This window comes from Rhinatrema bivittatum, chromosome 2 (genome assembly GCF_901001135.1).
Source record: "Rhinatrema bivittatum chromosome 2, aRhiBiv1.1, whole genome shotgun sequence".
In the NCBI taxonomy this organism is placed as follows: domain Eukaryota; kingdom Metazoa; phylum Chordata; class Amphibia; order Gymnophiona; family Rhinatrematidae; genus Rhinatrema; species Rhinatrema bivittatum.
The window spans coordinates 569,675,281-569,689,866 of record NC_042616.1 but is presented as its reverse complement, the minus strand read 5'-3'; the positions used below and the strand labels follow the sequence as shown (position 1 = coordinate 569,689,866).

General features: G+C 45.7%; 1 protein-coding gene across 2 annotated transcripts in view; it reads left to right on the top strand.

The window, feature by feature from the left end:
• CEP192 (centrosomal protein 192) overlaps window positions 1-14,586 on the top strand; it is a 1,292,743-nt gene that overhangs the window by 1,250,834 nt on the left and 27,323 nt on the right. For both annotated transcript variants that reach the window (XM_029590939.1, XM_029590938.1), the window contains one exon: window positions 2,365-2,423. In XM_029590939.1, coding sequence (XP_029446799.1) covers window positions 2,365-2,423 — 59 coding nt within the window. The remainder of the gene's footprint in view (window positions 1-2,364; window positions 2,424-14,586) is intronic.

The window sequence follows — 14,586 nt, the reverse complement described above, 5'->3', positions numbered from 1 at the left end:
ATGTTTCATAGGTTTTACAGTCATCCTTCAAAGATATTCGTACAAAAAAATAAGATCGGCACACTTTTGTAACACTGACACCAACTCGGGAAGAGGAAAAAGGCAGTAAAAAAAAACTGCAAAATATAGAGCAATGGGGGCTGCACTTGGTGCTACTATAACTCACGTCGGAACAGCTCACAGCATCATGTGATCTCCCCAACATTTTCTTCTTAATTCTGTTTTAGGATCAGTGTCCCTAGGACATTGCTGCTCAACCCAGTCCTTGGGCCACACCTAGCAAGTCAGGTTTTCATGATATCCACAGTGAATATGCATAATATAGATTTGATTACAGTAGAAGCAGTGCATGCAAATCCATTTCATAAGAACATAGGTAGCCATACTGGGTCAGACCAAGAATCCATCAAGTCCAGTATCCTGTTTCCAGCATTGACCAATCCAGATTACAATCACCTAGCAAGTACCCAAACATTAAATAGATCCCATGCTACTAATGCCAATAGCAGCAGTGGCTGTTTCCTAAGTCAACTTGTTTAATAGTTTATGGACTTCTCTTCCAGGAACGTTTCCAAATCTTTTTTTAATTCTAGCTAAACTAACTTGCCTAACCACATCCTCCTGCAATGAATTCCAGAGCTAATTGTGCATTGAATAAAATAATTTTCTATTATTTGTTTTAAATGTACTACTTGCTAACTTCATGGAGTGCCCCCTAGTCCTTCTATTATCTGTGGATATCCTGAAAACCAACTGGTTGGGTGTTCCCTGAGGATTGGGTTGAGAAGCACTGACCTAGGAGATGTCAGTTAAGCAGAGATGTTAAAGGAAGTCCTTTGAAGAACAATAAAAGGCCTAGCCAAGATGCTTCAAAACCAGTTTGGGGTTTAAGATTTTCTAATTCCTGTATATCACTGTTTCCAATGAGAGACTATCGTTCGGACTCTCCTAGTGGCCCAGTGGTAGTGGTGTACACCTAGATTTTGATTCCTATGCCCAGCTTCTTCTCATTGGACCAGCCAAACTGAGCGTTCTGAGGAGGAAGCATTCATAGCCCCTGAGTTTCAGCCCTTACACAAGGCGGAACCATATGACCATATTCTTTCATTTTCTGTGGCTTGTAATCAAGTATGGTCACTGGAGTGTCTGAGCTAGGTGGGATGGTAGGAGGTTATCAAAAGGAAAGAATGCTGGGCAGTTATGAATGAAAGCTTAGGGTACTATCTCCCAACTGAAGCCTGTTCTAGTTGAGATGAAAGGTCATAAAAGCATAAGGAAAATGCCAGGTTACAAAAACAAAACATTTGCCCATGTTTCTCTTGGACCTTGAATTAGCTTATTTTGTGCTTTATTTTATTTTCATACATACATTGTACTTTTACAGTTATTGTCCTTATGTTCACCATTTAAAGTTTACTCCTGCCTTTAGCCACCTATGCACATCCCAGCTTATTCTGAGGTCATTGGCACACTCCAGAGTTTACTCCTTCACACGCAACAGTGCATATCTCAGCAATTTTTGGTCAGTGGGATAGGGTCCTTCCATTATCACAGCAGCACTTCCTTCCTTAGTTTTCAGCAAGATGGGGTCTGTTAGCTACCTCAGCAGCACCTCTCTCCTACAACTTTCAGTAGCCAGCAATATAGAGCCCAACAGCATTAAAAAGCAGCAAGCTCCTTCTCCAGCTGTGAGAGATGAGCATGAGGTTTCAGTGTGTGTGTGTGTGGAGTAGGTCAGATATGCATCTGTCCTGAGGTATCTAGTATCATGACTGCTTTATGGTAACTTCATTCTACCCTCAGGATTGCCAGGTGTCTCATTCTCCATATCTTTAATGTGCACACAAAACATCCCATCATGTTCAACCTCACAAATGTTCTTAAATCACAGAAAAATAATTTCTATATGTACGTCATTTTCACCAACTGAAAGACTTTCAGCTAGCATTACAGATTTGCTTTGTCCAAGTTTGTATTAATGTAACAAATGTCATGTATAGTACAAGAACCAAATGGATTGTACAAATATGAGGTAGTATAACTATGAGTGCCATCTTCCACTGGTTCAGGGATTATGTAAGGAAATTGCTTAGAGTTAAGTGGTCTAGTAGAATTGATTACAGGATGGTTATAACACTTTGCATGTGTACCTTTGAAATGCACAGTCTACAGCTCTCTTAAACTCCTATAAGGGAAATGCAGATACAATTAAAATGGATTTTGTTGATTTCTACTCATAATTAACATTTTACTCTGTTTTTGTTACTAATATAGCCTTATTTGCTTGAGCATAAAGATGCATTTTTTTTGTACTATTTTGTGTACTTTGCATGCCGTTTTAAAGCATTTGATGTTAAATTGCAGCTGAAGTTTATAAGTCCCAGAGAGCCTTTCCACATCAAGCATTCCAAATATCCTTTGAGGTGAGTTGTTAAACTAGTTTTTTCCAACAATGTTTAGGTGCTAAGAGATTTGTAGACTTTTTCACCTTCTGTGTATGGTAGTTTCTTAACTCCTGTTTAACATTTCAATCATGCAGAAATGAACAAATTTTCTTTTTGCAGATATTAACCTTATTAGACATGAGACATAGCCTGCCTTATCAAAGACACAAGAAAATTGAAGATATTAGTTTGAGCTAGGTTTTTGAATACTATCTCTAGTAAGTTGGGTTTTTTTTAAGGCCAGAATTGTTCTGACTGATGCTATGCATAGTTGCAGAGGGGTCTGTCTTATCAATTTGTTATGCACAGTCAGGCCAATACAATACAGTGCGCTCCGACGGAGCGCCCTGTTAACCTGCCATTGGACGCGCGTTTTCCCTTACCCCTTATTCAGTAAGGGGTGGAAAACGCGCGTCCAACCCGCCGAACCTAATAGCGCGCGATTCAGAAAGTAAAATGTGCAGCCAAGCCGCACATTTTACTTTCAGAAATTAGCGCCTACCCAAGGGTAGGCGCTAATTTCTTCCGGCACCAGGAAAGTGCACAGAAAAGCAGTAAAAACTGCTTTTCTGTGCACCCTCCGACTTAATATCATGGCAATATTAAGTCGGACGTCCCAAAGAGTAAAAAAAAGTTAAAGAAAAAAAAAAAATTTGAAGTCGACTGGCGGCTGTCGGGTCGAAAACCGGACGCTCAATTTTGCCGGCATCCGGTTTCCATGGCTGTCAGCAGGCTCAAGAACCGACGCCGGTAAAATTGAGCATCAGCTGTCAAACCCGCTGACAGCCGCCGCTCCTTTTGCCCGTTTCTACCGCCGGGCCTCATTTGAATACTGTATCGCGCGCACAGGCGTTCACCTGCTCTCCCGCGGACTTTACTGAATCGGCCTGAGTGTTGTTTAGGATGAAGGAAGACCAGATATTTAAGTGCAAATGCCTTTTGATTGCCTAACAGGTCCCTCATATAATTTAAAGCTGTCACCAAAAAAAAAAAAATGAGGGAAAAAAATAAAATAAGCAATGGCTTGAAAAAACTGCAAACATTTGCAGCATAAAGCAAGTCTAATTGTGGAGCACCTTGTTACTTGCAACTGCAAAATGTGCAACATTAATGCACTTTCCCTTTTCTAATCTGTTTATCAGTCTAAGTTCAAACAATGTGTCATCTGACTTTAGGTTAAATCTGATAAAGCCCCAAGACAAGTTTCCTAAACTCTAATAATGAACCTACTTATGTAGTTCAAACTAAGCAATTTTCCAGTGGACAACTATTATCTGACAAACTATGTTTAAAGATGGATTTTTTCCTACCACATTCCTCATTTATAATAACTAAATTGTTACATTACAGCTCATCTTTTTTCATACACAAATAAAAAGAAGCACAAATTTGCTTGCAGTGAATTCCAACTGATTTTGTTCTGCTAAAGATAATAGAAAATAAAATCCAAAGCTCAGCCTACCAACATACTATATAGATTCTTTTTAGAATGTACATACATGCAGTAGTGTATTTGCAAGGGGCATTTCCATCATTAAGGTGAGATAACCACCTCAGGTGACAAAAAATGCCCCTCCCAAAAGACTTCCATGGCTGCTTCACCTTGCCACAGACATGGAGAGGCCTGGTGGGGTTGCAGCAAACCCCATATTGCAGTCCAAAGACAGGCCCAGCAGGGCTGCTGCAGACCCCATCCCGCCACAGCTGATAAGAGGAGAGGCAATGAGTTGGTTATGTGTGTGAGTACCTGTGTACATATGGGTGTGAGTGAGAGCCTATGAGTGTGTGTGGGTGAGAGAGAACCTGAACGGGTGAGTGGGTTTAAGTATGTGTGTGCGAGCCTGCCTGCATGTGTATCTCAGGAAGACAGAACCTCTGTATGTGAGAGTGATGTACCTCTTCTTAGGAGGGGGGGGATTTCCCCGTTGCGAGTAGCATCGAGGGAATATTGTGCTTACTAGGGGAAGAGGTATCCTGCAGTCCCCTGGATGTGCACCCAACGCCGACTGAGAGAGAAGGGCAGGATAATGAGCCATTCCTGTCGCTGTTGGATGATTTCATAGAATGTGATACAGGCAGAGGGAGTTTGTGTGAGTACACCACTGGAGCAGAGAGGAGACATTTCGCTGCCAGCAACGGGGTGTGCAGAGAGCATGGTCTTACCGCTTCCTTCTGCTGAATCCCCATCTGCAGACAGTGTAGCTGTGGGGGATCTCCTTTTATCATCTCTCCAAATGGGCCAGTTCTCTTCCTGAGTGAGTGTCAGCTTTCCCCAGTTAAACTGGCTCTCGTGAATTTGGATATAACAAGTCTTGGTACATCTATTAAGGATTCCAATGCTAAAGTTGATTCATTATCAATGCATTTACAGCCAGCAGTTAAAAAAACATGATGAACAAATATTGGGAATTAATACCAAAATTTAATCCTTTGAGTAGAATATCAAAGATATTTATGCTTTTGATGCCTCTGTCTCAAAAGAGAGGCTTTTTCTTTGAAGGAGAATTGAAGCTATTGAAAATTGAAATAGACATTTTAACCTAAGACTAGTAATTTTCTTAAAATGGGGGAACTCCCTTTTACAACTTTGAAGAAATATTTCCTTGAAGTTCTATCTTTCCTTGAAGATCGTTTCCTCCATTAACAAAGCTTTTTTTTCTCCCAATTTCACCTCACCTAACTGCTCTCCTAGGCCTAGTCAGTCTTCAGATGGAATAGACCTACTTAATTTGTCGGCCTTTCTGGAAAACTCTGGACCTCAAATGATTGAACTTTGTTCTCTATTTGACTCAGTAATTTTTGAACAAGAGAAGGGGAAAATTATGAAGTCATTCTTTCGTAATATTAATTCTTTGTTTTATGGTCAGGCAGAATTTTCCCTGATATTTCACATTCTACATAAGATAGAAGACATGGTTTACTTTCTTTGAGGCAAGAAACAGTAGCTAATGGCACATCTTTTCTTTTACAGTATCCTTGCAGGTGCATTGTTAAATATCAAAACAATTGTTTTTTATTTTTTTGTTCCTGATCAATTAAGGGCCTTTTTAGATGCCAAGAAATTGACATGCCCTCTAATTAGATACACTGTAAATTTGGGTAGCTTTTTTTGTTAAGCCTTTATCCTCAGACTTCTATTTCTAATTTTCTCCCTTGTATTTTGCCCCCTAATGTTTGTAGATCTTGTAACAAGGCTGAGGTTCTCACATAATTTTTCTCAATATTTTGGTTCATTATATTGTATTTTCATATGAGACCTCAATGTTTCCATTGTACGTTTTTTTGTCTTGTATACATGAAAATCTATAAATAAAGTTAGTGACTCTGTACCCTTCGACATCTTCTTCCATCTCTCACCAAATCCCAGCTAGTGCCCCCTCCTCCTCTGTGTGGGACCACTTTTCTCACTAAAGAGTTTCGCAGCACATATGGCACAGAGGGAGGATGAGCCTTCCATGAGTTCTGAATGGTAACACTGGCAGGGGGAAAACACCTTCATGAACTGTATACTTTGTTCTTAATGATTTGAAAATAATCTGAAAGGGGTCCAACTTGATTGTAAATGATTCGGAGGCAGCCTATCAGATATACTTTAGATTTATTGACAAAAGGGTATAGGCTGGTAAAATGGTAATAGTGTATTTTCTCCCAAGGTTTTGCTTCATAGTACAGTCATACGGTGTCTGTTCTTCCCCTAAAAGGACATCTCAACGCACCAGAGGCTCTGATAATGGGGGATCGGCCAGGAAGGCCATGCAGAAACCGCCTGTTTTTACTGTCCTGTTGCATTTGTGATGCCAGATGCTTATGACCGTATATCCTTCTCTTTTTAGGAAATATGCTTTGATTTGTGTTTTGTAGTTCAGGAATCTAAGGGTGGTGGTTTTTAGGGGGTTCTACCTCCTTATAACTGAAGGAGTGTAGACTTGCTTAGTTTTCTTTTCTTAGGAGTTCTTTTGCAATGCTTGCTTTTATCTTTTGGCTTCCTGTAATATATTAAATGGCCGTTAGAGTTTTTGGATGTACTCTGTTCTTGCGCTATAAGGTGAAATATTAAAACAAAATGTTAACACCTTAAAAATACACATACTAACATATGGGCAGAAAAAGTTTCAAAATGTTTGTCATCTTTTATCCAGGTCACAATATCCTAGATTTATAAATTTACCTCTAGTAAAACTATGCTGCCTTGGATCTTGCAATCCATTGGATTCCAGAAACAGTACTATTCTCTTAGCATCAATTCCATTAATTTTCTCACCACAGAGTTCAGACTAACCAGCCTTTAGTTCCCAGCTGTTGTTATTTGTGATAATTGTGAGTGGATCCTTGGACCAGTAGCAGATGACCATGCCCCCGGGGAATGATCCCGAGAGGGACCACCAGTCAGCCTCAGAGTTAGGAGACAAACACACATCAGTTCTTTATTAGACAGTATACTGAACCACCAGAGATGGCAGTACTGAGCTGGCAAGCCCGGCTGGGCTGTAGTCCGTCAGATACTGGAACAGCGATCCCTGGATGCTGAGCTGAAGAGAGACCGAGATATAGTGAGTAGGCAGAGTATGCAGATGTAACACTCACACAATGTCCCAATGAAGCCCAGGAGCTGGAACGTACAGGCCCTCAAGGAGCGAGTACCTGATTTCAGGGAAAGCTCAGAGAGAACGATGGTAACTCACTGATGTAACTGAGATAGTTGGTAGTGAAGACTTCCAGGCAGAAGAATATATGAAGTAAGTCTGGGATGAGGGCCCTCGAGGAGCGAGTACCGGATCCAGACTTGTCACCTGAAAAAAACAAGGAGAGAGCGAGTCCCCCGAGGAGCGGGTACCTCTGGTAAGTCCGAGGAGGCAGAGTAGCTTAGACAGACAAAGCAAGTCCGTTGTCAATCCTTGTCCGTGCTAACTCGGTGTGTTAGCAAATTCCAAGACCTTAAATATCTGTCGTGGGTGACGTCATCGTTGGGGGACGCCCCTGAGGTTCGCGCCAATGCTGGTACTTCAATCGGGGCCCCGCCGTGCGTGCTCCCCTAGGCCTCCAGGAAACATGGCGATTGCAGCGTCGAGCCGGTCTTGGAACGCCCAAAGACAAGTGGCAGGAGAACGGTGCGGTAGCCAGTCTTTCCGCGGATGGAGAGGGAGGCGCCAGAGAGGTAAGGAGGGCGGAGAGAGGGCGTCAGGCACCGACGTACACCACACCAGCCTCCTTTTTACTTCAGCTTTTATGAATAGGAACCACATCTGCCCCACTCCAGTTCTCTGAAACTACTCCCGACTAAAGAAGCATTAAAAATGTCATCCAGTGGAGTTGCCAGGTGTTCTCTAAGTTCCCTCAGTACTGTCAGATGTATCCCATCCGGACCCATCACCTTATCTACTTTAAGTTTATTTAGCTCTTCACAAACACTGTTCTGAAATTCAATAGTTTTACTTTATTTCCAATCTTATTTCTGTTCATTTTATGTGGTCCTGCTTCAGGCCCTTCCACAGTGAAAACAGAGCAGAAATTTGTTGAGCAATTTCTCTTTTTCCTCTTCAACCTCTACATATTTATTTATTTATCGAGTTTTATATACCGTCATTCGATTTCGCCATCATATTCCTTCACTTCACCTCTGAGTCTCACAATGTCACTTTTACACTTCCTTCTATCACTAACATATCTTTAAAAAAAAAAAAAAGTCTTATCCCTCCATTTTACTATATTTGCTGTTTTTTCTTTCATTTGTATTTTTGCATTCCTGACTACTTTCCCAGCCTCTTTTAGCTTTTCCAGATCTTGTTGCCTGTCTTCCACTTTCTGTGATCTTTTTATAGTTTATGAATGCTAACCTTTTCTCCCTTATCTTTTGAGCGAGTTCTTTAGAAAACCATATCAGCCTCTCTTTCCTTTATTTACTGTACTAACTTGTTAGTTGCCCTTATATCTCCTTTTAGTTTTGGCCACTGCTCTTCTACTTCCCCTAGATTTTCCCAAACAGCTAATAAATCCTTGAGGTACTAACAAAGTTAGTTTTCCTGAAGTATAGGATCATTGCCTTTGAATGAACCTTAATCTCTTGTGCCCTAATACTGAATCACACCATCTGATGATTAATTGATCCCAGATGATCATAAACTATATCAGAAATACTGTCCCAGTTGGTAAGCACTAGGTCCAGTAACACCCCCCTCCCATGTGTGTTCCATAACCAGTTGATAGAACAGTTCTCCTTGCAGAGAATCCAGGATCTCCTCCTTCTAGAAGATATCGCAGTTAGGATGTCCCCAGTCAACATTCAGCAGATTGAAATCCCCTAATAATAGCAATTTTATTAATATCCTCCTTTAAATCTTTATCCATCTCCTTTGTCTGTGATGGTCTATATATTACACCAATATAAATAGATGTTTCCTAGCGTGTAGCCAGATGGACTCAGAACAAGTGGGTATAGTGTGCTCGTGCTAGCAGTTGGAGATGGATCTGACATCAGCACCGGTACATATACCCCCACAGGAAGTGAAGCCACTCAGTAATTTCCGTCTCCAAAGCAGTTTGGAGAGCCTGCACGCTCGCTGAGCGTGTTTTCCAATACTACTTTCTACTTTCCAAAATTCTACAGACGACGAGCCCCGCACTCCTGCGGTGATACCCTCGGGTCCCTCCCCCAGTCGAGTTTCCCGAGGTGATTTCCGTGGTCCCTCGGAGGTTTTAGGCCTCGGTCCGGTGGCCGAATCGCGGCAGGGATCTAGCCCCCGAGCGAGAATGGCTCGGGCCTGGCTGAGAGGCACCTCGGTCCCGGCATGGACTTAGCCCCGAGCGAGACGAGTTCGGCGGCTTAGATGCAGCGGGTGCACTTCCTCGAGCGCGGCGGTGAAGGTATTTCCCCTCTCCCCCCGCAGCCGGAGACCGCCCGGGTTACAGCCGGGAAGCGCCGAGGATCAGGTAAGGCGTACATCTCTTACTTTTGGTCTCCGAGGTACGAGGATCGGCGGCGTTGCCTGCATGCGGCACGCCGGGGAGGTCGCCATTTTGCCTGCCTTGTTCAGGTATTGAGCGCCCACGGATAGGTGCAAAACGCAGCATATATATATATTTCTAAGCGTATGTTAAGCGCATATTGTTTATTATTGAGCGCATATTGCTGTAATTATTGAGTGCATATTTCTGTACCCATATTAGTGAGCGCATACTGTTTATTATTTAGCGTATATTGCTGAACGCATGATATTGAGCGCATATTGTTTATTATTGAGCGCATATTGCTGATCGCATATTCTTGAGCGCATATTATTTATTATTTAGCATATATTGCTGAATGCCTAATATTGAGCGCATATTGTTTATTATTGAGCGCATATTGCTGTACGCATATTGTTGAGCGCCTACTGTTTGTTATTTAGCGTATATTGCTGAACGCATAATATTGAGCGCATATTGTTTATTATTGAGCGCATATTGCTGTCCGCATATTATTGAGCGCATACCGTGTCTTATTTAGCGTATATTGCTGAACGCATAATATTGAGCGCATATTGCTGAACGCATAATATTGAGCGCATATTGTTTATTATTCAGTGGCTGACAGCATAAGCGCCGGCGCCATGGCACACTTAAACGCCCTGGCATCTCTAGAGGCGGCGCCTCCTGATTCCGGTGTGAAAGCTCTTGGCCTGTGCTCAGCGTGCCAGCTTAGAGCCACGCAGAGCGAGGAGCCAGACTCCCTTTGTGCCCAATGTGAGGAGGCAGTGGGAACCTCGGGCCAGGACCAGTCTCAACCGAGGTTTACCGACAGTTCCCCAGGGGCCACCCCGGACCTAGTGGGCCGTCTCGAACAGCCAGGAATCCCGGGGGACCTGGTACCCCGACGGCTGGAGACCGCTTCCATTTCCTGGGTGGACTTATTTAAGGGGATCCACGCCTTTGTTCAGATGCTGTCGGCTTCCCGTCCTGGACCCGCTGCTGCTCCGGCTGACCCTGCCCCCGGACCTTCTCGCCCTTCTTGTGAGCACCAGCTTCCGGGCAGTCCGGCTCATGCGGACCCTGATATCTCAGAGGACGAGTCCGAACCCCCTGAGGAGGGGGAACTTCCCTCGGGGATTGAGCCATATCGAACTATGAGGCGGCTCTTTCCCAAGGAAGATCTCTCCGACCTGGTCTCTCAGTGCCTGACGGAGTTGGCTATTCCAGGCCCGAGCACCATGGAGGCATCTACGCAGAACCCCCTGCTGGAGGGTCTTCGTCCCACAGCCCGCCATTTCCCCTTCCTGCAAGCGGCGCAACAGCTGATAGATTTGGAGTGGAATGCGCCGGAGGCCTCGTTCAAAGGGGGTCGGGCCCTGTCTGGCATGTACCTAAGATGCACCATAAACAAACTCTCTACTCAGAGACTGTACATATGAGACACCATATTTATATTGAACTTTTGTATATAATTATTCTCCTCTATCTCTTTCTATTTCTTACATTCCCAGTTCATTAGCCCTTGTTAATTGTAACTGCTTCTCTTCATCACGTTATTTATGTTTTTTGGTTGTATTATCCGCACCCCTGTTTTCTGTAAACCGACATGATGTGAACGAGTTCATGAATGCCGGTATAAAAAAACCTTAAATAAATAAATAAATAAATGTACCCCCTGGACCCGGCAATCAAGGATATGCTGGCGTGCCCTAAGGTGGACGCCTTGGTTAGCGCTGTGGTCAAGCGCACTACCATTCCAGTGGAGAGGAGGGCGGCCCTCAAGGAGGCTTATGACCAACGCCTGGACGCCATCCTGAAGCAAACCTTTGAGGTGGCAGCTCTGTCTCTGCGAATTGCAACCTGCTGCACAGTGGTGACGCATTCCTGTTTGTCACAGGTCCGGAACAATGCTCCGGCAGAGGACATGGAGTCAGCTCTCTCATTCCTTACGGATGCCGCCTCCGACCTGGTCCGTACAACAGCCAAAGGGGTCTCATCCTCAGTAGCAGCCAGGAGGCAGCTCTGGATACGGAATTGGTCAGCCGATGCTCCTTCTAAGACACGTCTCACTAGAATGCCGTTCAAGGGTTCTCTCCTGTTCGGCAGCGACCTAGATAAACTGGCCAGCACATGGGGCGCCTCTCCAGTACCTCGACTGCCGGAAGACAGGTCCAAGAGGAACCAGTGCATCTTTCCGAGGCCCTCCAGAGGTAGAAGCTCCCAACGCTTCACTCCCTATAGGAGTCGCTACCAGGCACCTCATCCTCAGACCAGGAACCAGTCCTTTCGGACCAAGCAGCGCAAGAGGGGAGCCAGCTCGGGTTCAGGTCCCGGCCACGTCTCACAATGAGATTCAGCCGATCCATCCGGAGGACGGAGCCATAGGGGGCAGGTTAACCCTCTTCTACCCCAGATGGGTCGAGATTACGTCGGACCAGTGGGTCTTCCCCATCATCCGAGAGGGCTATTATCTGGACTTCCATCACACCCCTCCGGACAGGTTTGTGGAGTCTCCATGTCCAATCCACAAGAAGGCGGCATTATAAGTTACCCTGGTGAGGCTCCTGTCCTTGAAAGCCATAATCCCAGTACCTGCATGGGAAATGGATTCTGGGCACTATTCCATTTATTTCATGGTACCCAAGAAAGAGGGCACTTTCCGGCCCGTATTAGACCTCAAGTCAGTCAACCGATACTTAAGGGTCCCGAGATTTCGCATGGAAACTCTGCGCTCAGTCAAGACCGCAGTACAGCCAGGGGAGTTCCTCACGGCCTTAGACTTGTCAGAAGCCTACCTGCATATCCCGATCCATCAGGATCATCAGCGTTACCTACTCTTCAAAGTTCTGGGACGACACTTCCAATTCCGGGCTTTGCCTTTTGGGTTAGCCACGGCACCGCGGACCTTCACCAAGGTGATTGTAGTGGTAGCAGCGGCGCTCAGACGGGAAGGAATCCTTGTCCATCCCTAGAGGAGAGTCATCGGGCAACCAACAGAGTGATCGCCCTTCTGGAAAGCCTGGGATGGGTAGTCAACCTGAGCAAGAGTTGCCTACAGCCTTCCCAATCACTGGAATACCTGGGAGTCCAGTTCGACACCCAGGCAGACAAAGTCAGTCTCACCACCAAGAGAAGATTAAAGCTCCAGACGCGTCTACGGTTCTTGATGGGGGCCAGCCGGCCCATAGCTTGGGATTATCTGCAGGTTCTCGGTCTCATGGCATCCACCCTGGAAGTGGTACCCTGGGCGAGGGCCCATATGAGACCACTACAGCGCTCCCTTCTCTCTTGATGGAACCCACGCTTCCGGGAATTACTCCGTGCATCTACCTCTACCAGCCAGAGTGCGGAGCCAGCTACGGTGGTGGTTGCAGTCCGACCACATGAGCAAGGGGTCGAGGATGTCCTCCCCCACATGGACTCTGCTCACCACAGATGCCAGCCTGAGCAGATGGGGAGCACACTGCGAAGAGCTCACCACCCAGGGGCGGTGGAGCAGAGAAGAGTCGGGGTGGAACATCAACCGTCTAGAGGCACGGGCAGTCCGGTTAGCCCGCCTGCAATTTGCTCCCAGACTGCGGAACAGAGCAGTCAGAGTGATGTCCGACAACGCCACCACGGTGGCATACATCAACCGACAGGGCGGAACCAGAAGCCAACAGGTGTCCCTAGAGATAGCCCCACTGATGGCTTGGGCAGAGGCGAATCTCCAGGACATCTCCGCCGTCCACATTGCCGGAAGGGACAACACTGCGGCAGACTTCCTCAGCCGGGAAAGCCTAAATCCGGGAGAATGGCAGCTGTCCCCCACAGCCTTCCAGATGATTGTGGATCAGTGGGGGACTCCAGACATGGACCTACTAGCGGACAGGTCCAATGCTCAAGTACCCAGATACTTCAGCCGCAAGCGAGATCCGTTCTCTCATGGGATCTACGCCCTGGTTCAGTCATGGCCTCCAGGGACCCTGCTATACGCCTTTCCTCCGTGGCCCCTGCTGGGCACCCTTATACACAAGATACAGAGGCCTAGTTCTTCTAGTGGCACCAGACTGGCCAAGAAGTCCCTGGTACGCGGACATGAGAAGACTACTGGCAGGGGAGCCCCTTCCCCTGCCTCCGCTCAGGGATCTGCTGCGTCAAGGTCCCATCCTCCACGAAGATCCGGCTCAATTCTCTCTTACGGTCTGGCCATTGAGAGGGCTAGACTGAAGAAAAGAGGTTACTCGGAGCCAGTGATAGATACACTCCTCCGAGCGCGCAAGTTTTCCACATCCCTCACCTACATAAGGATCTGGAGAGTATTTGAAGCCCGGTGCGACACTCATGGCACCAATCCACATGCGACTACTATTCCTATTGTGATGGATTTCCTGCAGGATGGGCTTCAGAAGGGTCTCTCCCTAAGCTCCATCAAGGTTCACGTGGCTGCGCTGTCTTGCTACGGTCCCAGGAGGGATGGCAAGACCATTGCCATGCACCCAGATGTTTCTCGCTTCCTGAAAGGAGTCAAGCACATTCGTCCGCCACTGAAGTGGCCAGTGCCCCTGTGGAACCTCAACATAGTTTTGGATTTCCTCGCAGGATCCACCTTCAGACCCCTTCGGGGCCTGTCTCTCCGTTCCCTAACTTTGAAGATGGTGTTCCTGCTGGCTGTGTGTTCAGCACGCCGCATCTCTGAGCTACAAGCGCTGTCCTGCCGTGATCCCTTTCTCAGAATCACTCCTGAGGCTATCCATCTTCACACGGTTCCCTCCTTTCTACCTAAAGTAGTCTCACAATTTCATTTCAACCAAACCATATCCTTGCCTACCACGGCGGGTTTGAAGAAATCAGAAGAAGGGCGTTTGCTATGCCATCTCGACATCGGCAGATTGCTGCCCAGATACCTGGAAATTTATTTATTTATTTATTTAAACGGTTTTATATACCGACAACCGTTTGCACATCGTGTCGGTTTACATGTAACTTACAACCAATGTATATATATAGCCATTGCCTTTACAATGAACAAGAAACAATAGAACGCAGTAACAGAGCAAAAACTGGATAAATTAGATAAATTAGAAGGAGGGATTCAACTAGGAGTGACATAGGAGGGGGCGGGGAAGGAGTAAAACAACGACACGAAGGGAAAGATTATGTACAGGGTTTAGCGAGACATTCATTATATACAAGGTTTTATACAAGCAGTACGAAA